The sequence below is a fragment of the Tympanuchus pallidicinctus genome, unplaced genomic scaffold (assembly GCF_026119805.1).
Source record: "Tympanuchus pallidicinctus isolate F22 unplaced genomic scaffold, pur_lepc_1.0 scaffold1, whole genome shotgun sequence".
Classification (NCBI taxonomy): Eukaryota; Metazoa; Chordata; class Aves; order Galliformes; family Phasianidae; genus Tympanuchus; species Tympanuchus pallidicinctus.
Genome location: NW_026294618.1, coordinates 82,925,993 through 82,950,073, shown reverse-complemented (window position 1 = coordinate 82,950,073; position 24,081 = coordinate 82,925,993). Strand labels below are relative to the sequence as shown.

The following is a 24,081-nucleotide window of genomic DNA, read 5'->3' as shown; positions in this document are numbered from 1 at the left end:
TTTGAGGTTCCTACCAGTGGAGTAATTTGTCTGAGAAAGTTGTCTTGTATTTAGATTAAGGTTTGGACTTAGTATGGCATGTGGATTTGGAAATCCCTTTGTTCTACTGCAGGCTATAAAAATGTAGCTAATTCAGGCAAAACTGTCTTTTTCTTGATTAAACTTGTTTAGCTTTTTTCTTTTTTTGTAACTGGTTTTGATTGGGATTGTAAGAATGGGAAAAAAAAAATATATCTTTTTGACGTGATCCATATTTAACTGATATTTGGAAGTCTTCAGTGGCAGTGAGCTCCAGTGTCACTTCACAGCCCTGCTTCAGTAATACAATTGGCATACTTGGGGAAAAAGTATATTCTTGCTGGGTGTCATAGTTGACAACAGATTTGCTGAACATTTGCTGTTATACTATTTTGTAAATGGCTTGTAAGAAATAAATGACTTCGGGTCCTAGTCCTGTAAGTTTTTGCTTATAGACTCAAAAATTGTGTTATGAAATCACATTTTATTTCAGCTATGCAAATAATTACCTAATTTTTCCTGGCTGGCTGTAGGAACAAAGGCTGTGAAAGATCCACACAGCCCGTGAATTAATTCTAGAATATTTTGAACTTTAGTCAAATGTGAATCAATTTTGTATCAGGATAAGCTCATCATCTCAATGCTAGAAAAGTGGCATACCAACAGAGTATCTATGCATAGTTCCAGGACTGTGTCATTCCTGTGTTTGCTTTAAAGCCTGTAATAAGGGGAAAGAATCCAGATTTGCCAGTTTCATAATTGACTGAGGCATGTATAATTTCACGTGCAGGGTTGTTAATGGGGCATCTGCAGTGACGTTTGGTTTCCACAAAAAATGCAGATGCACTGAGTGAATTCTCCCTCTCCGAATCACAGAATGGCCAGGGTTGGAAGGGACCTCAAAGATCATGAATCTCCAGCCCCCCCTGCCGCATGCAGGGCCACCAACCTCCATTCTAGCATTGAATGTGGAGGTTGGTGGTCCTACATGTTGCGTCCCAGATAGCAGCAAGTGAAGTGCGTCTGAAAAATGTGGAGAGAGGAGAGTGTTCTGTAAGGAGGTGAGATGTACAGCTGTGGTTTACAATTTGGTCATGTCTGTCAGATTTCATGAAAATATATTCCACGTTTTGAATTTTATGCTCTACAGGGCAAGTGTTTGGTTCAGCAGTGATGTACAACGAAGTAGTTCTGCCCTTTTTGTCATGCAGTACAAATGTAGGGGTTTACTTGTGGTCAGGGAACGCTTTCAATTTATTCCTGTAAATTTGCTGTTCCTATCTCATTTTCTGAGATCTCACAAATTTGACTCGGTTTCTGTTACTCACAGACATGCTTTTCTTTGTACTGTGAAGTTAGAGCTTTGCAATTTAGTTTTGGCAAACTTGGTGAAGGTCAGTAATTACAGTTACTGTTTCCAGCAAGTTGAGTTTTTCCAGCAGTCCTTCGATGAAGAATGTGGCTGTGGATTAATGAAACAAAAATTGGAGTCAAAACCTTTTTCCTGCCAAAGTCAAACATTGGAGTAGGTGCTAGGAAAGGTTTCAAAGCTGTTGCGTCTCTCATTTGTAGATCTACTTTGAGCTGTCGCTCAAGGAAGTGTGAAACTGTTTTAATTTAGTGAGAAATGTATTAGGATGTAGCTCATTTGTTAAAAAACAAACAGAAGTCGATAGCAATTTTGTGGAAGTTCTACAACTTCTAGAAGCAAGTAGATGTTAAAACCTTAATATGAAGTCTACAGCTGCTAAGCTTCCCCCCAGCAGTGGGGTTGGGCTGTCAGCTCTAAAGCACAGTATGCTGTTTTCTTTCAGGTTATTCTGAATTTGGAGAAGGCAGTAAGTTAACAGTTGTTAAGAATATGCTTTAAGAATATGCTGACATCACAGATCACTAACTTAATGGAATTTCTTTCATTTGGCCTTGCTAGTTTGTGTGCGCGGCTCAGCATCCCAGAGGGGCTACAGAGGCACCGTCCTACTCTGGGGCAGGATGGGACATCTCAGCTGTTGTATACTGTGCAAAAGTACTCAGCAGATGCCTCTGTTCTGAAGGATCTCTTATTTCTGCATTTTCATCAGTCACTGTAAGTTTTCCTAGTGCTCAGTGTGCACTTTTCCTAAAAACACCTGAGTGCTGATGTGACCGAAAGGTAAAAGGCACGTGTAGCTGAATGACATTAGCCTTGATCTTTGCTGTCAGAAGCCCTTGTGTCTTGCTTATGGCAGGAGTTATAACGGTGTTATAGAGACAGCCATATCAGCAAAGATTCTTGGTTTTGGTTTGTGCAATGATGGAAGCCAGATCTGGAAAGGAATGGTAACTGTGTACCTCTCTGTTATAGCATTTCACAAAGTAGGTCTATCAATGTAGCACCCCGTGGGTTCACCTCTGCTTAAACGATTTGCAAAGCTCCTGATCCTCATCAGCTACTCATTTAGCCTTGCAGATGTATTCTACAGTCGCTTTTGTTATTGATTTTAGAGTTGAACTATGCATTTAGCTCTTTAGCAGGAAGAGCTTGTGCTTCAGCATGAGAAGTTTGGGGAAATTCTGGCATGATCTCTCAGAGATTATTAATAACTGATTTACCTGGTAAAATAAGGCTCCCTGATCCCACACCAAGCTTGTATCCTGTAGCATGGTTCTGAAGGCTATAGTGTGTGTATGTAACAGTTGATGAATCTCTCCCAAAAGGTATTTAAGGATACCTTTGGGTTTCTCAGGGGGCTCGTGCCTGAATCTTGGGATGAGGACCTCAGTATAAGTAATTAAATGTAATCACTTACTACCTCTTTACAGAAGCCAGCCCCAAAGGTCAAAGAAATGCATGCAGAAAATTGCTAGTCAAAAGTATTTTCAAGTTATCCTGTATGTGCAGGACATGGGTAGAAAGGAACAAACTGTGTATTTGCACACATCAGCTATAAGTGGGGGTCTGTACCAGGAAGATGGAGGTGAGCCTCCTTGGTGAAGAGCAGCCACAATGAGAGCATCACAGTGTAAAGGAGGAGCTGGGTAGAAAATCAAGGTGTGGAGTCTGATGCTGAGCTGAAGCATGCAGCATATCAGCAGTAGCCAGTGGTAGTGGTGCCTTGTTTGATCCCAGGGTGGCTGCAAGTAATGCCCTTCTCTAATACTGTGGTACTTCATATCACTTGAAATTTTCCCTGGTGGAAGTAGAGCAGTGGTAACTGAGGTGAAGAGTCAGTGGCCGTGGCTGTTCTGTGATTTCCATATGGTTTGAAGTTAAACAGGATGCCTGGGACTGCTTGGAGGAGGGTCAGAAGAGTGAAGAAAAACCTCTTCTGGTCCTTGTGTTTGCTTAGTGTTGAAATGAAGGTTTCTCATCTTCAGACTAAAAGGAGGCTTGTCTATTCTGCATAGACATCTTCTTGCACTGCTCATAGGATGGACTCTGTCAGTGTACAAGATGAGTGCCATTAGATTTTCAGATTGGTTATAGTGTCTCTGAGGAAGTTACAGTTATAGTATCTCTGATAGGAAGTCTTAGAAATTCAAGAGATGCTGTATTCAGTTGTTTATAACTGCTCAGCTGCAGTCTTTTGGACTGAAATACTTCATGCTTTTTTTATTTTACCTTGGCTTTAACTTTGTTTAAAACTTTCAGCTGTAATTCTTCATCTGTTTCCAGAAACAGAACTAGAGGAATTGTGCCTTTTTAAAATGGCATTCTTTTGTTTGAAATATTGTAGTGCACCTCTGAACTAGAGCAGTGTTTAAAATTTGTCAGTGGATGACCTCTGCAGAGATGTAATGTTTAAATTTTACATGAAAATCTGCCAAAACTGAGCCAAATCTTTTGTAAGTTTTCTATCTTGACATGCCAATGTTTCTGTATGGAATTCTGTGGAGACTGTCTGCAGTCTGTGTGCTCAGCAGGATTTTCCTCTCAAGTGCATCTTTAGGCTGCAGTGAGCTGTGCAGAGCCAGGGAGCTAAAACTGTAAGAAAGGAGTTCTTCCCCCAAGTCATATGAGGGGTGGGGATGTGGTAATGGCACAAAGCAAGGAGGAAAATCTCAGGACGGACCTAGCATGTGCCAGCTCCAGAATCAATCAGGAAATCAATCAGGACCCATTCGTCCTCCTCTTCTCCCATCAGCCCCTCATTTACTCCTTACAGCCATGGTTTCATCTGTATTTTATTTTTTTCTATTCTAGTGTTTGTTTTGTTGTTTTTTTTTTAGTAATATCACTCTTATTGGAAAGAAGGTTTGAAGCTCATTGATTAGGCTGAATTTCTCTGCTGCTTTTAAGGTGGGTAGTTCATAGTTTGAGGCAAAACATCATTACTTGTTGATACCATCTGGCATAAAGTAGCCTTTTGTTTTTCAAGCAAAATCCTCATCTGTTATGTAGACACTTACAGTTGTCTGAAAACCTTCCATGAACATTACTGCTGTCCTTTCCTCTGGGCCAGAGGCAGAGCACACTGCCTCTTCACAGGAGGACAGTACCAAACTGGGCAAGAGTTTCTTTTTGACACTTCTTCAGTAGAGAAAAGCACAGATAGGCTTTGCTGAAGACAAGTTAGCAAAATTCTTAGGAAGATAAATGTTCATTTTTTCAAATCATGGCTAATTTCAAGTTACCTACAGGCTGGTTCTGTAAGCCTGTGTGCCACCAACAGCAGTGGTATCAGAAGTTTCCAAGCATCTGTACAATTCAAACACTGGACGCCGTTTTCATGTTTTTTCCCCTCCTTCGCTCCACCCGGCTTGTAGACTCGTTGGCTGATCCAAGGCAGAAGAGTTGGGTATCAGTGTGAAATTCTCAAAGAGCTTTGATTTATTCAGACCTCTCAGCTTTAATGGCTTGGGAGGTGAGCTGAAGCTCTGCCTAATCAGAGGTTTTCCAGGAAACTTCCAGGCAGTAGTGAGGAATGACAGTTTGCTGTTCTCATTCTGGTGATCACTGCGTGTTTGTGCTGTGACAATAGCTAAATGTAGGAAGTGCCACATCTGCCCTAATGATAAAGTGAAGAGACTTGTATCCTCTAAGCTAGGAATCAAAATATTTTTTATCATAGGCACTTAAGGATCAGCTCCCTGAAGTCATTTATTGAGCAGGTTTTGATGAAACCATGACACCATTCTATTGAAAACTCTTCTGCAGGTTGTTTGGTGTTTTAAGTAACAGTTATATTGCTTATTTGAAAGAAACAGGAGTAGTTGCTGTATTTTAATGTTGCCAGCTTATCCTATTAACAGTTGCATGATTACTGGATCTTCTGAAATGTGTGTCTTTTGTCCTAGGGCTTCCTTTCATGTTTTTGCTCCAAAATTGTGACTTTCTTTCAATAAAACATATTTCCTAAGATAAGAATTTGATTTAGCAGTGAGGGATAAGGTTTCACAGAAATGGCTAAAGCAGTATTAATAGCTCACTGCTGCTGGAAGAGTTGGGTCTGCTTTCTGCTCTTGGTTTGAGAGCCTGAAGCTTCTCTTGGCTTCATTATCACTTGCATCTTCTGGTTTCTTTTCCCAAGGTAACATTCTGTTTCTATCTAGCGAGATAATTTCAGTTGAAAATTGAGTACCTTTATGGTAGGTAGTAAAAACAGAGGTGGTGTGAATATTAGCACAGATACAAAGGCATGGGAGAGAAGCAGGCATCTCCTTTTTAACAGCAGTGAAATGGTGCTAGGTGAATTGCCATGGACAGTGACCCTTGGGATGTCCTGACTGTATCTAAACTGTGAATGAGAAACAATCAAGAAAGGCCTGTATTCTTCTGTTTCTTTTGCACAGAGGATAGCTTATCATTTCAAGCTGATATGGTAGAATAGCATCAGTCACCTCTTCGTGGTTTGTTTATTTTGGTTGAGGGTTTGTGTGTTTTTTGTTTTTTTCTTCATGCTCGTGTCAAGTTCATCATCTGGTAGTCATTGTTTGATTTAGGTTTGCTCAGTTTGATGTAGTGCCACTAGCTCTTTCTGCATGAAATGCTTTCTCTTAAGCCATTCATGCAACTGAATCTCTGCTTTTATGAATCTGATTCAGGACGAAATAGGCTAAGTCTTATTAGTCTTCTCTTACAAAACTTTCATCCTATAGGGGATTACTCTGTTAAGTACGCCAATGCTTCTGTGCCAGAACAGGCATTTCATTCAGATGGTTTTGATGTAGCTGATTGCATTATGTAAGGCCAAGAAGAAAGGTACAGCCACACTTTGACAAACATCATCACCTCTTTTATATCTTATTATGAAATGAGATCCGGCTCCTGAAAGATAACACAGCAACATAATGATAAATCTTTAGTTAATGCCTCAGTTGTGATGGACTGAGCTAATAGATACTCTAGAGAGGAAAGAGATTGGCATTTCTTATCACTGATTATTCAGCCTCTGATGTGTAAGTGATGGTCTTACGGTTTTGGCAGCATCAGGAGTTACTTATTTCTGAGTGCAAACTCAAATGTTGCCTTTGTGTAAAGGTGCAGAATACAGAAGAAGGGCAAGTGTTGCAAATTGTTTAATTTCTTGCTGTGCTATCAACTAAGAAACATTTTTCTTGTTGTTAGAGCAGTAATTGTAACATTAGTATCTTGTAATCTCATTCCATTGAGGTTTTTCCTTTTAAAGATTGCTGATGGACCTGTGTATTTGTACTGTTTAACATCACGATTGGCTAAAGCAGTGGCACAACTGTTTATGCAGGGTGCTTGATTAAAAACTGTGCTCTCCACAGCTGTTGGGGTGGCTTTGTTCCAGTGGTACCCATGATTTCAGACTTGCTGAAATGCTGGTTCCTATGGGTGCTGGTGTTGCAGTGTGAGCCTGAGTGCTCTGTGACAGAGCTCACCTGCACCCAGCGGCAAGGCACCTGCCCCTGGCAGTGAGAAAGCTGCAGAGAAGTTTTCTGCTGCTCAGGCTGCCTGTAGGCCAGGATGAAGTTGCCCGTGGATCACAGTGAAAGGCAGCCTTCCAGCTGCTTCTGCTTTGCAGGGTTTGTATTCTTTTACCTACTCCTGCCCGCCTGGGAAGGCAGGTGCTTGCTGCCAATTAGCTCTGTCAGGGCAGAGTTCCTCCTGACACGTTTGACTGCTGACAGCAGCTGGAGGTAGGCCTAGGCAGGGGCTTAACTCCTAGCTTGCCAAATGTTCTGCAGGTTTTGTGGCACAGTTGCATTTTGATACACTTCTGTTTTATGAAAACAGGCTTTACACAGAAACTGATCTAAGATTGCCAGTGGCACCAGGGTTTACCTGTTAAACTTCTGGCATTAAAGAATGTGAACTGGGACTTGAATTATTGTGAAGGTCATTCTGTAGACATGTGGGTGCCATCGGAGCTGCCCATCCCAGACCACCTTTCTGCCTGACAGCAGTGCATGGCCACAGCTAGACAGGGCACCACGCTGCTCCGGTGCTTTTCTCCCCCTAGCCTGAAACTTTATGTCTTCAGTACTGCAGTGGCACAATGGACCAATATACTGGTTATCTGTTTATATCAGAATACTATAAATTACAGCTAATGTGGTTCATATTCCTTAAGCCTGCCAAGTCATTTATGCTGCTGCAAAGAACAGCTCTTTGGTTGTAGATTTTTTGTTGAGCTTTCTTGTTGTCTGTTGCACGTGCATATAACATTACTACTGTGGGATGCTTTCTCCTGTTAATGTTATCAGTGAATGAAAAAGACAGATACTGTCCATAAAGCCCAGGATGTATGGACTTCTTGCGACACCAATGCCAAACTTACAAACTGAGCAATTGAGAGTGAAAAATTCTTTTTGAAGTGCATGTTGGCTCTGTTTAGTTTTCAGGATAACACTGATGCAGATCCAAAGAGTTCACAGCCTCAGCTTGTCACCCTTCACAGTTGTTATGGCTGTAGAGGCATTTGAACTTCACTCATTGCACTCAAATTTGAAAGGAGGGCAGCTTTCCTTAATAACTCATGTAAACAGAATGAGTATCAATACGGTTTTTCTGATGTAGTCACTGCTGTAGATACATCACTGGAGATTGACTAGTAGAGCTTTGTTTTTAACAGCTTTTGAGGTGTCAGACAGGTTGTTAGTATTAGCTAATGTGGTCTTCTGCTGGGTAAAATGGCAAGGTAACATGGGATGTAGTTGGGTGCATGGAGAGGGCTGAAAGGAGGTTGGGAAAGGTACTGCAAAGAGAGAGAGGCATTAGGCAAGCTGTGGAGGTCTTGAAAATTGTAGGATAAAGTGATGAGAAGTAATACTGGTCAGTTTGAAAATGGATGTTTCTACTGTGCTAGTAAGGAATATGTATATGAGGCTGACCCATGCTTCCTTTTCAGCTGTGCTTCCTTTTTGCTTTGTCGAGGCAGAACTATTAAAGTTGCTTTTCCGCAATGTGTTACGGAATGCCCTGATGTGACAAACAGCCATTAGATTGTTTTACAGCAATTGGAGACTTATTTGTATTTTAGAACCTGATAGAAAAGAATATGCTTTGTTAGTGTTCTTAAAAGTAGAAGGGATTTTTGTCCTGCTAGAGGAGAGCTCTGTAACTTTTTCTAAGAATACTTTTAATGACTTTTGCAGAGGTCATGAAGAGGGCTGTTGTGCTTAACTCTGCTCTGACTGGAGCTATTTATTCTGCACACGTTTAAAAACAAAGAAAAAAAAGAAAACAACACAGAAAAACCCAAATATGTTGGCAGCTTATGATCGAGGAGGCTTAAATATAGCAGTAAAGAAGGCATCATTTTGGTAGGTCACCTAGAGTTCTCTGCCATAGCGGATAGCTTCCTTAGCTAACTTAATGCTTTCTCTTCCTTTTCTATGAAGGTGGCATTATGCTCAGTTGCGTGCTTATGGTGCGTTGGGGTCATTTAAGGGAAAATGCTTGCATGTGAAGTTGCTTGTGTGGGTTTACATACTATTCAGATGGCCGCTCTTCGTAACACCTTAACGATTAATTTGAGGATGTCTTAACCTGGAATTCAGGCGCACCACTGCCTTGAAGTTCCAGAGCTTCTCTGCCTTAGATATCTGTTGGTATGCAGTGTTCTCAGTAGATCTGTGCAGTATTACTTCTTTATTAATATCTGAAACTTATGCTTGCAGTGTGCAGCTCTCTGATCCTTACGTAATTAGAAATGCTAGCTTTGTTCATCACAGTTGTATCGTTATCTGCTAGTCTTGTATAATTAAAAAAGTACTTCAGAAACAAGTATCTCTATTTTGGTACAGCGTTGTTCGTGTTCTGCTCTTCATTCATGCTTTTCTCTTTTAGGGATTTTAAGTTTTGTGAAAAGAAAGGAAATAGATGGCAGCTGAATGATATTTTATAATCTAAACATGCGTAGCTCTGACACTTTCTTGAGTCCCAAAACCTAGCAAGGGGGTAGAAGGGCTTGTCCCACAGAAAATACCTTGGGGTGGTATTTCTGAAGTAGCCAAGGCATTGCTTAGAAAGAAATTGGCAGAACATCAGCTGTGCAAGCTAAGTATGTGTTTCACTCATTGTGAATTTGTATTGAGGAGGAGGTCATTTCTTACTTTCAGTTTGAACAATGACAAATGCCATTATTTTTCTTTGACTTGACAGTCTGCCAGCTTAAGTCCTTGGGACTTGTAGCTTACACTGTTTTAGCAGGGTGCATCGAGCTGACTCAGCATTTTTGAAATGAATGTTTTCAGTGGCTGAATTTTCAACCTCAACATTCAAAGAAGTATCCTAAATACAGTCCTAATCTCCTTTTGCAGTCAGAAAATCATTTCTGAATAACATACAGGCTTCAGCTGAAGTTGCTCTTCAAAGTAGCCATCTCAGGTCTTAATGTTGTGAGCAGAGTATGCCAGTGCTGATGTGCAAGGAAGCAGTATTGCCCTGTCTGGCTTATTACTCATCCGCTCCTCTCTTGTGCTAACACAAATATTTATAAAGTCATAAACAAGATGTAGCAAAAGATTGAGACTCTGATAGCTAATTTTAGTCAGGATCGGTTCCACAGGCTGATTCATCCCACATGGTGTGCAGGCTGTGTCCTGCACCAGGTCCAGCACAGGTGGCCAGGAAGTTTTCAGAGCCTGCTAGGAGAAATGGTAGGATTTTGCCCCAGTTAAACTTTCATGAAAACTTGAGGCACTTGGCTGTTTTACTGTGTCTGTTAAAATATATGTGGTATATGGATATTATATTTTGATACATATAACAACCATCTCTTCTTTCCAGCTCTCCAGATTGGTTCTTCAGGCTATCTGTTGCGGCTGTATTTTTGTGTCAGTGTATAGAAAAACGTTCGGCTCCACTTCAGCTAACTTTTCTGTTTTTTGTTGTTTTTTTTTTTTTTTAAGAAATGTCATTTCTAGTATTACAGCAGTAATTCATTATTATTGGAATGAGTATTGAAAAGGAGAAAATCACTTTGTAACCCTTGTAACTCTGTTGTACCTTCCTCAGGTGGGTTCCCTCAAATGGTGGGTGTTGGCCAGTGTTACTCACTGCAGCTGAGTGAGCTGAGGGCTGATGTGAGCAGCGTTGTTACTGCAGCTGGTGTTTAGCAACGTGCAAAGGTAGCATTAACCTCTTCAGCAAGAGTGCCTTAATGAAGGAAAATATCTTCATTAATGGAGTCTCTCGTTACTGCTAAGTGAATCGCTTTAAAGTAGGGGACAGTTCAGGCAGTAGCTGTTGCCTCTCTCCATTCCTTTTACTTCTCCCTCTGTGGGCCTAGGTGGTGTGCTGCAGTGTTGCTGAGCATGCTGGGCAGTGTGCCCTCACAGTGCTGGTGCTAGCAGTGAGCTGAACAGCATGCAGAGAGAGGACTCTGATTTCTCCCCTTCTTCTTGATGTTAGGGATTGTTTTGACTTTGTATCATTGCCTTTCAGTGTTTTGAAGCTGTCATAGAGGGAAAATGCTGAGCTAAAGATTTTTGTAGGCACTTGTTTTGGAAATAGGCACGCCATGTTTTTAATGTGTTCTACCTACAGAGTTACAGCCTTTGGTAGATGGTGTAGTTGAGGGTTTGTTGGTGGTTTGTTTTGTTTTGTTTTTGTTTTGTTTTTTGAATGTAACTTAATGTATCATCTAGTTTTCAAGTAAAGTAACATCAAGATGGATGCAAGTATGTTAGCTCTATATTAGGAAGTGTTCCTATTAGGAAGTCATGAGCAGAAAGCTGTAGCAAGGTGCTGTGATGCTTCTGGAAAGAATGGTCATAGCGCATCTCTGGCATAAATTTTGGGTAATTTAGGCTCAGCTTAGGGTAGGTAGAAATTATTTTTAGTTGGAAAGAGGTTTTGGAAACTCTAGTATAAATTTTTCTGGGAAAATCTGCAAAGTGCTCTGCAAAATCCGTACTGTGGATTTTGATAAGATGGAGTTTATATTTTGTTCAGGCTAAAATAGTATTTTCCAAATCTGATTTTCTCGGACAGCACTCCTTTGGGATACTGGGATGGTTTTAGGGCCAGTTTATTTAGAAGTAATTTGTATTTTGTGGACCTTGGTGCTGCACAAGAGATCTGTGAAACCACAAGTTTGCTGCACATTGATTCACATTGGTTTGCAATCACTAAATGGAATATAAAATACTTCACGAATGACTCAAGTTTTATACTAATGCAAGATGTCTTAACTGAGATGGTTGTCTGAGTTCAGGAAACTGTTTTCCAATAGCAAAGAATGGTTCCTGAAACAAGCAGCCCGTGGTGGAAACAGCAGGCAGCTGGTGGAGCAGGCTGTCACTGCCTGCTCCTGTAGTGTGACAGCAGAGCCCTGACTGCTCACGTTTCGGAGCTCAGCTGAGGTATAAGAATGGCACTAAATCTTAAAATAAGAAGTTAAGCATGAAATTCAAGATAACCTTCTGTGTACTTCTTAGGTTTTTAATGAATGGGAAAGGTTAGTGTGCAGTGCAGCAGCATAACTGGCTTTGTCTGGAACCTACAGTACTCTTTCGTGTCTTGTGTATTGTAGACCTGCTAGGAATGTAATGGATGGGGGGAGGAAAATAAACATTAACGCTGTGAAAGAATTTCACATCTGCCTTTGACTTAGTTTTGTGCTTGCAATTCTGTTGTTCCCTGGGAAGTTTGTTTTTATGGAATCTTTAGTAGTATAGTAGTATAGCATAGTTTTAAAAGCATTTCATCATTTTTAGTGCTTCCGCAGGTGAATCAAAGCGATAAAGTTTAGTACTTGTTTGTCATTACTCTGGAGTTTCTGCCTAGGAACAATAACTTCTGATATCCATGTACTACACTTCTTATTCCAGTAAATATCCATGATATCCAAGTACCCTGTTTCTGATCTGTGTCTATTAGCTATTAGTGTAGCTTCTCTCTATTTAACTGGAAACACCTTTGTAGGCTTGGTTCTAATGTGAAGAAGCAGGTTGTCTCCTGTTCCTGCTAGAGTTGACGGTGGCGTGAGCATACTGTACTAAAATCCCATCATACCTCTTGGATTTCTGAAAAACAATAGGTCATTATTTCAGGGAAGTGCTGACCTATTCTTTCACTAAAGAACTTGTCTTGCATTCCACTCTCCCATTTTTAGAATCGTGGTTCATTTTCCTCTTGGTTCACAATCCTATAACATCCTTGTGGCAAGTACAGCAGTTGCTTACCTGGAAAAGTAATATTAGAAAAGCGTATATTTTTAGCTGCCTTTTGATGTGATGTAGCAGCTGAAAACAAGGAGGGGAGGCAGTATGAGGTGATCTGACAGCACTGCCAGTCACGACTTGGGAACCGCCGCTTTGGGCTTGGAACTGAAATGTGGAGAAACCATTTTTACAAGCCTGAGTGTGCCCACTGTGCCTGGCACTTGAGTGATCCAGATGCTGTGACACTGCTCTTATTTCTTAAAGCTTCATTTGAGGATCTTCTAGATTCTGTTTGACAGATGTGTTCAATGTGTGAAAGTTTTATGAAACCTTTTTCTTATGTTAAAAGCGTAAGAATATATATATATGCATATATATATATATATATATAAAATATATAATGTAAAATATATAATATAAAATAAGCATGTAGTTCTCTACCCCATGTAAAGTGTAATTAGTGAAATATCCCACTGATACTGTTAGCAGATTGTAAGTATCAAAGTGCAAAGTTACTCTTAACAAGAAAAAATACTGTGTTTTCTTTTTCTAGTAATCATGTCTACAATTCAGAGAAGGAATCTAGCAAGTTCATGCTGAGGTATATTCTCAAGTCAAGATACAGCGGCTCATGTTTTTTTGGGTAAGAAGGATGCCTGCATGCTTTTAACTATGACAAAAAGTAATTAAACTTTAAAACTTTCGGAAAGTATTTTGTCAAGCCAATATGGTGGTGGTTTTGTGTTGGGTTGGTTTTAATTGGATTTTGCAGACTTTCGGGCAAGCCTAGAGGATTTCTAACCCACCTAACAGCATAAACACACTTTGGTATAATAGTGCAAAGGAAGAGGAATTGCAAGCAATTTTCAAACAGAATACATTGCCGAACAGTGCTGAACGGTTGCAGTGACTGGTCAGAAAAGCAGTTCTGATTTACTGTCGCAAAAATTTCAGTTTCTAGTCTGATTTCCAAAGGGAATTGAGGTAATGCATTGTCTCTTCCTTTTCACATCCCAAGATCTTAAAATTTGTTTCTTGGTTTCAGCTGCATAACGACAGTCGGGTAGTAGATGTCACAGGGATAAATTTATGTATCTTGCTGACTTGGAAGAGGAAGAAATGGAGAATGTGAAAGAACAGTGGGTAGAACTTAACCTTATATATACTGTGTTGACAAGCTGGCACATCAAATGTACGCTTCCTCGTAAGTGTGGATAATCTGTGACACTCTACCAGCAGCTATTATTGGCTGTGGTGGCATGACACCTGGTTGAGTGGTTCCTACAAATCTACATGATCTGTAATTATTTCTTTTGCTCTTAAGACTCCCTCAGTCTACCAACTTGGTCCAAACAACTCCCAGAAAGATTGATGTAGAATTTTTGAATCAGCAAGACATCTTTTGCTCATGTGCTCACGTTCATTCACTTCTAACACATGCTGAGAACTCTGGAGTGCCTTCTATGTGTAAGGCTTCCTATTTTTGCAAGTTTTCTCCATCTGAAAGTGTTCTACTTTAAAAAGTGTCTTCCTTCTTAATGACTGCTTAATGTAATTGAGATTATCATTAGCACAGTGTTCTAGGTAACTTGTGCCAAAAGTCCCCAAATATGGTTAAGATCTGGTTATTTTTTTCCCTGCTCCTCCCTGAGTCCGTGCTAGATTCTTGAAGTATACTTTATGTAGTTGGATGTAGATGCCTCACTTAGTGCTTTTGGTGAAGTACTTGAGCAAGAGGTGGGGGATAAGTTTTTGTTCCTTTTGTTTTCCATTCACATATCAGTTAGGAGGAATTTTGAATTAATTATCTAATCACGAATCTCTTGTAAACTGTACCTCCATCTCCTCCTCAATCTCAGTAAATTCTGCCACAGTAATAAGTGCTCAGCTGCATTTTAGGAACTTCTAGACTGCATTGCAGGGCTATTGCTTACTTATCTATCATCTGCCTTACTTCATGAAATTTAATCACTGCTTTAGATTTCTTTCTAACTCTTAACAGGGAAGAACTGCAACAACAGGAGTGTTGCTTCTGAATAATCCGTATCTATAGAACAGAGCAGCTTTCACTAAGAGTTAAATAAGGTGACATGTTTTGGTCCTTTAAGTTTAGCACTTCTCTCAGAGCTTAATTAGATCTAATTTAGCTTGGCATTGCCTGAATTTTTGGTACAGTATGAGCCTATTTCTCTGTGTCCTAGGGCAGTCTTGTGATTTTTGGCAGTTTTGTTCCAATTACCAAACTTGGTTTCTGAAGAAGTAGTTGCAGAGTGCACACTATTAATGTTTCTCTTTTTACTTCACGTTTCACTGTCACTGTGGTTTTGCTGCAGAGCTGGTTTCTTTTTAAGAGCCCTTGCTAAAGATAGAAAAGTTCCCTGGGCTCTTTCATTCTTTCACGGCTTAAGTAATAAAGCCAGACAGTTTTTAAATGTTTTGTATCTATGGCTTTACTAATGTATCAGGCACTTCAGAATTCTAAGTTCTGCTGATATCTTACTGCTTTTGGTTCTTTTTTTTTCAAGAGCTTTCAATTCTGGATGGTATATCTTGATGCTTGCAGTATGCTTGTTGGCTTTTGCTAACTGTTTTCATTGTTGAGAGTTACCTGAATTGTTGTTTTTTTTTTTGTTTTTTTTTTTTTTTTGTAAGAATTTTATTGCTACTTACTATAAGCTTATATGGGAGTTGTACATTACATGTGACACTTAAAGTGAAGAGGCATTTAAAACTGCTTATTTCCTGTCTATCAGGTACAAATCTGCAGTTTTACCTACATTTTTTTAATAATGCAATAGAAACATAAATGGGCCTGCTTATAAATTCTATGTTTGTGATTTCCCAAACGCTTTTTTTTCTTGGTGATTCTTCTGTGTTGCAAGATGATGTGCTGCATGTCAGTGCTATTCAACTATGGAACGCTGAGGACACTTTTTCAACTATATTGTGTTCAGTTAGCAAAGTTATTTTTGTAACTTGGTGGATAAATGAGTGTTTATTCTCCTTTTTTAAACTGCATTTATTTTAATATTTCTTTCCCTCTTGAACTTAGATAACATAATCCATGGATAAAGTGGGAAAGATGTGGAACAATTTCAAATACAGGTGCCAGAATCTCTTCAGTCATGAAGGTGGAAGCCAAAATGAAAATGTAGTCGTTAACTCCGGTAGTTGCTCATCTGCTAAAGACAGAGCTGTCCAGATAACCGGTTTGGCTCAACAGCGACCCAGCAGCCCTCTGAGAGAAAACATTGCTTTGCAGTTAGGTTTGAGTCCTTCAAAGAACTCCATCAGGCGGAACCAAAACTGTGTCACAGAAATTCCTCAGATTGTTGAAATAAGTATTGAGAAAGAGAATGACTCATGTGTCACCACGGGAGCTAGACTTGCTCGAAGGGACTCTTATTCTCGTCATGCTCCTTGGGGTGGGAAGAAGAAACATTCCTGCTCTACCAAAACCCAGAGCTCTTTGGATACCGAAAAAAGATTTGGCAGAACGCGAAGTGGTTTGCAGAGGAGAGAGAGGAGGTATGGAGTGAGTTCTGTACATGATATGGATGCAGTGTCAAACAGGACAGTAGGCAGCCGTTCTCTGCGACAGCGTCTACAGGATACTGTTGGACTGTGTTTTCCCGTGCGAACTTACAGCAAGCAGTCCAAACCTCTGTTTTCTAACAAAAGAAAGATCCATCTCTCTGAACTAATGCTTGAGAAATGCCCTTTTCCTGCAGGCTCAGATCTGGCTCAGAAGTGGCATCTGATTAAACAGCACACAGCTCCCGTCAGTCCGCACTCAACATTTTTTGATACATTTGATCCTTCCTTGGTTTCCACAGAAGACGAAGAAGACAGGCTGAGAGAGAGACGTAGACTCAGTATTGAAGAAGGGGTTGATCCCCCTCCCAATGCCCAAATACATACTTTTGAAGCTACAGCACAGGTTAATCCGTTATATAAACTGGGACCAAAGCTAGCCCCCGGTATGACTGAGCTGACTGGGGACAAAAATGCAACTCCTCCAGGAAGCTGTGACTCTGAAGAGGACACGACAACACTTTGTCTACAGTCGCGCAGGCAAAAGCAGCGCCAGATGTCTGGAGAGAGCCACGGCCATATCAGCAAGCAGGGGGCTTGGAAGGTGCACACTCAGATCGATTACATCCATTGCCTCGTGCCAGACTTGCTTCAGATCACAGGTAACCCGTGTTACTGGGGTGTAATGGACCGTTACGAAGCAGAAGCACTTCTGGAGGGTAAACCCGAAGGCACTTTTTTGCTCAGGGATTCTGCACAAGAGGACTACCTCTTCTCTGTGAGCTTCCGTCGTTACAACCGATCGCTGCATGCACGCATTGAGCAGTGGAATCACAACTTCAGTTTTGATGCCCACGATCCCTGTGTGTTTCACTCCTCCACCGTTACAGGGCTTCTGGAACACTACAAAGACCCGAGCTCTTGCATGTTCTTTGAACCCTTGCTAACTGTATCTCTGAACAGGACTTTCCCCTTTAGTCTGCAGTATATCTGCCGGGCAGTAATCTGCAGGTGCACTACGTACGATGGGATTGATGACCTTCCATTACCTTCAATGTTGCAAGACTTTTTAAAGGAGTATCACTATAAACAGAAAGTCAGGGTGCGATGGCTGGAGCGGGAACCTATAAAAACAAAGTGAAAGGAAGTCAGAGTCTCCAGTAAGCTTACAGAATATGCTTTTCCTTGTGTGTTACAGTTTAACTGCAGCGAACGCACCAACAACGTCTAGCTTTTTTGCAATATCCTATTGAAGCTGAGTGTTAGTATCCTGTCAGATGCTGCCTGCTGTTAATCAAACGAAGTTGTGATGCCTCTTGGAAACAATAAGCAGACAATTCTGCACGTTTTTCATTAAGGCCTAGTGAAAGTATTTTTGCTAATTCCTAAATATTTTGTTTTTATAGCTGTAGTAATTGGATGAAGAAACTATGAGGCATTTTCCATGGAGCATTCGTGTAATGCTAATGAAGAAAGACTATATTGGAGGAGCATTTTTGCTCATATTTAAAGTATTTTTTTAAAATATTGTCTTTAAATATTTCCACTATTCAAAGTACTAATTGAGCTCACAGTTAAGTTTCTGAACAGTAGCAACTAAGAGTATTCTGTTTTTATCAGGAGCGGTTCACAGGAAGCAGGGCTAACCTGCAGTCCATTAAGAGTTAATGGGCTTTTTTGGATGCTAGCAGATGAATCATGCTTTTCTCAGTGTGTAGGGTTTCCTAATGATTAAGACTTGAATATGCCTGCTCAGTACTGTAATTCTGTTTTAAACACTTGGAGATTTAAGTGGCATTGTTAGCAAAAGTAATGCTGTCTTGGACAGTTGCATACCTTCCAGCGTGAGTTACTGATTCAGTGGCAGGATGCAGAATTGGGTTATAGCCATGAAATGAAAGTTCTTGTATTTTTCTAAAGCCTAACTACTTGTAATTTACAATGGAAGGTAATAGTGAAGAGAAAATGTTTGTTTGTTTTTTTATTTAAAGTTGTCTGATATTTTTATGGAGAAAATTACAATTGGTTGAATTATAATCAGAATACAAAATCTGACATGTCTGAAATGTCAGATTTCAAAGGTACTGTTACACTTTATTTGTAAATAACTTTCAATTTGCGCTTTTTAAAATGTTTTAAAGTAATATGCACTGATAATAGTTTCAACAGATTACTTGGAAACAAAATTCTAAGTTCTGTTTGCTTATTTAATTGGAGATGGAACTTCATGTGGTTCTGTCTCAGACATTTTTGCACTAAAATTTTGTTGGAATGCCCTGTCCCCTGTTCAATGTTTTGTACCAATTATGAATGCTCCCTAGTTTCTTTACCAGCTGCTACAGTATGTTACTACTTACTTCTCTCTGGCAGTGACCTGTGCGAGGTAGGGAACATTTTGGCTGCAAGTACAATAAACATTATTCTTGTATGCTACACTAACCCTTCTATTGATGTATTTTTCTGCTTGCTGTGCCTTGTTCTGGCTTTTTGTGCTAATAAAGTACAGTATGTTCAGTGTTATACTTGTATATCTGCTGTGTTTTTATATATTCACGTAACTTGTAGCAGTTAACTGAATTTTTATTAGGCTTTCTTAGTGTAGGTAATGCACAAATACTGTGCAGCTGAGTATTGGTCAGCACACCGTATTCTGGGGTTTTGTAATGTTGTGTATCAGAAACCTGACAGTGTACAGCATTGAATGTTTCTGTAGTCACTGCAAAACAATGAACTTGTCTGCAGGCATCCAGCATTTTGAAGATTTTGTAAAGTATCAATGTTAAGCAAAAAATATTCTTAAAACATTATTGATCCCCTGTAATAGTTGCTGAATGTGTTTTAGCCTGTTACGTAGCTAACTGCTTAGCTTAATATTTTGATACTCCCCAATGAGGAAGGAATGATTATTCCTGTAAATTGACAGTACAGCAGCGGCATTTGTTCACTTTTAGACTATTGTAATAAATAGATGTACACGCAAACTGGCCAAATGTCCTGTTTTTACCAAAGAATACTGTCAATTTATGATGGGGTGTTTTGTAGTGAAAAACTGCGAGTGGAGAGGTGCAATTTCTGGTCTATCAAACATTTAACCTGAGCTACGATAAACCAAAGTATTTGACAACTTCATCTGAACTTAAGCAATGTATACATTTGTGTTGGTGGAGCTTGAAACTTTTACGTCAAGGGTGTCATCATTTTGTTTCTTGAATACGTGATGTATCTGAAGAAGAATGATTTAAATAATTTTGTAATGACTGGAACAGCACTACATAGAAGCTTATACTGAAAGGGGTTGATTTGAAGCACCCAGAAAGCACTTTAAAATGTGTTTATATGCTCGTGGAAAATCTGTGATCTGGTTATACATTCTTTGTAGTAGGTTATCTTCTTTCGTATGCGTTAAGACTTCAGCTGTTACGGTGAAACTTTGTATGTAAATACCAAGTTTATGTAAGTATGTGTACAAATGTGCTAATGGTCACTTCAGTTTTAAATTGTGTGTGTCCTTGGATATGCAGCTCCTGGTTTAAAACTACTCTAGGCATAGACAGAGGAAAAAATTCACCAGCATGAAAGTGCACCTAAGTGTCCCTTCATTGTATCGTTCTCACTGTTCCCTTGATCAGATCTGAATTCCAGATGAGTTTACTTTAAATCTTTGCTTTTAGTAGTAGCAGCACACAGTTTAATCTGCAACCAAGTTTCGTCCCAACGTAAGGACCTGTCTTTTGTTTACAACAGTTGCAGTATTGCTAGTCATAAACTGGCTGATGAGATCCTAGCTTTGACGTTATCAGTGTGGTCAGGAATACACATTCATTTAAGATTTTTGTGTAGTAAATATTTGGAGGAAAAAAAAAATTAAAAAACAACTCAAACCTTGACCTCACAAGATTTGTATTTGTGTAAATGGTCTTTATGGAGAGGATTTATTGCTCCCTTGAGAGAGACAGACACAAGAATGATTCTATATATTTCTCTACAACTGTTTTAAAGCTTTGCTTCACTGAAATATACAGAATAACTTGCTAGTGTACCTATGTTAAAAATTATGTAAACGTAATTTAAAAGTATAATAGACTTGAGTGTTGGCTGCTCACATTGCAGAATATTTTTCTAATTGATGATTTCACTTCTAAAGTCACTGAAACGTTGGTATGTTGAGAATGCAAGTACTTGACTCCTTTGAGGACTCTAGTTTAACTTTGACATTCTGGTTTTGTGTAGAAAATGTTGTAAATGCCCTCATCAAAATATGTGTGCAAACAACTGTGTTTTTTTTTTTCTTACTGTAGGATTCAATGTAATAAGGTATGCTTGCATGATTCTAATCTAATCTGCTTACGTGACAGACAGGTATTTAATAATCATGTGAAGTATTCATTGGAGGTGACTCTTATCTCTGCAGAAAGGGCTATAGGTAGGATTTACTCAGTGAAATTATTTTGCAAAAACCTTGCAAAGAGATTTTGCCATTGTTTAAAAGAACAGGTGCTATGAGGGAACTCAGATCTTTGAATACTTAGCACAACTTGGTGGTTTTGTTACATATAAACATGTGCATCATAAGACATTAGGAAGTCAGCAGCAGTTCTACTTCACCAAAAGATGGAAATTGTGGTAATCAGAATTTCCATTTTAGGTTAACCCAACATCGGAAAATTATTGAGTAAGTTATTGTTGGTATTGAAATGAGTGTGTGGGGGGGTTGCTCTATTACTGGGTCATTGTAGAAGACCATTTCAGTTATTAAAAAAAAAAGAAGTTGGGCATTAAATCTAAATCTTTTTTAGAAGTCTTTTCATATCCCCATGGAACTGGAGAAATGTAGTCTATTGACAATAGCTGAGGGTCTTTTGTTATTGGTTTTGGATCAGTTTTGTTAAGGACGTAGGCAGTTGAGGTCCAAATAATTTTCTTGTCAGAATGAAACTTCTCTTAAGAAAATAAATTGCAAAGCCATCTTCTGACATTTATGTATTTAAATTTTTGTGTTTGATGACTTTGTGCTTACGAAGGGGTAGTCTTTATCTTAGATGCATTACAGTCTTTGAAGGATCTGTGTGTGTATCTAGTATTTCTTCTATACTAGACTTCATACCGACAGTCATTTATATTGCAAAGTCTATATTTAAGATTCTACATCATTTGGAAGCAAGCAAAGATTCTGCATTTCATTAGTATAAAACCTGTTTGCTTTAGTCTCCATATGCAAGCCAGGCTTCTACAAAATATTTGCAGAATGCCTTGGAGCCTATATTTGCTGTGAAATTGCATGCAAGACTGAAACTGTAAAGTCAAGAGGTGCTGAGTGCTGTACAGAGATGAACGCAGGCAGCGTGCATCTTCTTCTCAAAGATAACTTGAAATACAATGTTTAATAGAAACATACTAGCTGATTTTTCTGTTAGTCTTTCTAAAATCATTGTCTGTCTCATTTTAAAAACAATTCACATTTAAAGTAATGAAAGTACTTCTAACTCTTATTTTCCTAAAGTATTTCTGTGAGATTACTTATGTGCCAAATCTTGGTCTACACAAATCTGCGTTGCCCATAGATAATGTATGTGCGTGTCAGTAAGATGCCTCCAAGCACATGTGCATTGGTGGTCTTTATTGAAGCTTCCCAAAGTACACTGATATGGTGAGCATTAATATATTGGAATTTTAAAAAATCTCTTTGACTTCCTGCCTGCTTCGCATACGCTCCAAATAGAGAAAGGCTGTGTTCTTTTTGTCTTCACCTGTAATTGCATGTTATGGCCAGCGGCTTGGTCTGTGTTTGCTGCTGTTGCCACACTACCACTATAAGCAGTTTTCTACAGACTGTGGCTGAAGGAGATTTTTTTTGTTCATAATTGCTTTTCTGAAAAAAAAGGAAGGATAGAAATTGCTTGGCTTTTAACGTGCTAACTCTTCCAAAACACGTTGTAACACAGCTGCTCTCCCTTTTCACAGTGACATGAAGAATCATTTAGCTTGACCGTTGGTTGCACCTGCCAAATGCGCTTGACTTAAGATGTCTGTATTTTATGCAGCTTTATTATTTGCCATTAAAAATACTACTGATGGCAACTTTGAGGAGGAAATAGCTTGATGTCTTAACATTAAGATGCTTAAAGCGAATGTTATACAATGAGGTAATGATCTGTTGAGGATTCTTTTTTAAGAGTAGTTACCTCTTTTGCTATGTCTTAAGACTTAAAAAGAAGTTGTCTCTTGATGTTAAGTTTAGAGAATGGAAATAAACCTGTTCTTTCCCTTAATTTGCTTGCATGTTGCCATACTGATTCAAATCTGGTATTTCAATGAAGCATTGCCATTTTTCTTATTTTTATACAATATTCCGTTTTCAGAAGTTGTATATGAATGGGACATCAGTGCAATGAAGTGTCTGTACATTCATTGTTACCCAGGTAACTATTGTATATATACACTCTTCAAGCTGAAGAAATGTTCACTTTGTAAATTCGCATTAAAACTCCACCTGTTAATCAGATAGGTTTCTTGGGGCCAACACAATGCGTTTATGAGCTGAAGCTCCTGGTGCTTGACCTTTTTTTTTCCCCCCATCTTTGGTAGAAAGGAAAAAATACATACTTGTGTATGTATGATGTAGGTTATGTGGCAGATTGACTCGTTAAGCACACAGCTACACGGACAAGCAGAGACATACCTGAACTTGCTTCTGTGGAATAAAGCAAGCTCTGATTTCCCAGCAGGAGTTACAGCATGGTGGCATGCTGGCAAAGAGGAAGCAGAATTAGGTTTTGCTCTTAAAACTTTGGAGAAGCCGTTCAGTTGCACACTGTGTGCTTCTTGTCTGATACGGTATGTTATTACAGTCCTGAGAATTTTAATAGCTTTTGAAAGGTGCAAAAGTTCTTGACTGCTTTTTCTTGACTTGTCACTTCTTGCTGTCATACTGTAGCTTTGAAAAAGCATGGTGAGAGAAATTTATTAAAAATTAGTATGTGTAGTCACTAACTGTATAAGCACTACTTTGTAATATCGTTATGCAGATGTCAAATTCTTACGTGATTATATTTAAACTGTTTTGGGAGAATGAATAATAACACTGTGGACACAAATGAATTCAGATTGCACTATAAACTTTCTTACCAGAAGCCTTCATTCTTACAAAACTATGCGATCCCTGCACAGGAAACTGTAGCTTTGGTGTTTCAGTTGTTGGTAGGTGTCCAGAAGAGCGGCACCCAGACAGTCCCTGGACCCATTCCCGACATTCCAGCTGAAGGGGCCCTGGCAGGCCTGCAGGGCACTCGAGGAGTTGGCTCTTGAGCGTGCCAGCAGCGCTCGGCTGCTGTGTGCCGTGATGGCACTCGCCCGGTGCCGTCTCCGGGTGCGATAGTGCTGCTCTGGGTCACAGGGCTTATGTGGTTCTTGACCCTCTGCAGCTTCCATGTGTCTCCATGCCGCCCAACTTGTCTTTGTTAACCGGTTGCCAAACTGTCTTGCATCTTAATAGTGACAAAATAATGTGATCTATAGCTATCCGATTGGTGTATTAAGTAATAGATGCCTCTGTCTTAATAAATGGGGTATAAACTACCGTATTGTTTTCCTTCTATATTTGTTTGGGAGCAAGAAGTGGGTGTAATGAGTTTATTTGCAGCATATTTTAAAATAGATACTTCTGCATATATTTAGTTACTGTATGTGTCAAAGGGATAAGTAGCTGGTAGATCAAAATTATCAACTCATGTTGATACTCAGTCTGCTTCTGTTGCATCTCAAATAATTGAGCAAAGAGATCGAGAACAATAATTATCCTCTTCAGAAGTTTTATCACATTCAGAGATCTCAGCAAGGGCTTAATTTCGTGGATTTTCACTCAGATTTCAAGGTCTTCCCACCCCCTTAGTTATGGACTTATGTATATGTGCACTGGGGACATGCGTGTGCATAGAGCCTCACTGGCACAGACAGGACTAGTCCAAGCTATTT

The 24,081-nt window shown here is 39.5% G+C and overlaps 1 protein-coding gene across 6 annotated transcripts in view; it reads left to right on the top strand.

Moving 5' to 3' along the window:
• SOCS5 (suppressor of cytokine signaling 5) overlaps positions 1–23,686 on the top strand; it is a 31,745-nt gene extending 8,059 nt beyond the window's left edge. For 3 of the 6 annotated variants that reach the window (XM_052674269.1, XM_052674249.1, XM_052674259.1), the window contains exons 2-3: positions 13,130–13,219; positions 15,629–23,686. In XM_052674269.1, the coding sequence (XP_052530229.1) occupies positions 15,641–17,251 (1,611 nt within the window). In that variant the 5' untranslated portion in view covers positions 13,130–13,219; positions 15,629–15,640 and the 3' untranslated portion in view covers positions 17,252–23,686. Of the gene's footprint in view, positions 1–13,129; positions 13,220–13,621; positions 13,716–13,764; positions 14,662–15,628 lie in introns of those variants that run through there. The other 3 variants (XM_052674280.1, XM_052674276.1, XM_052674288.1) reach the window with 2 other exon arrangements.
• Positions 23,687–24,081: the final 395 nt, after the last annotated feature.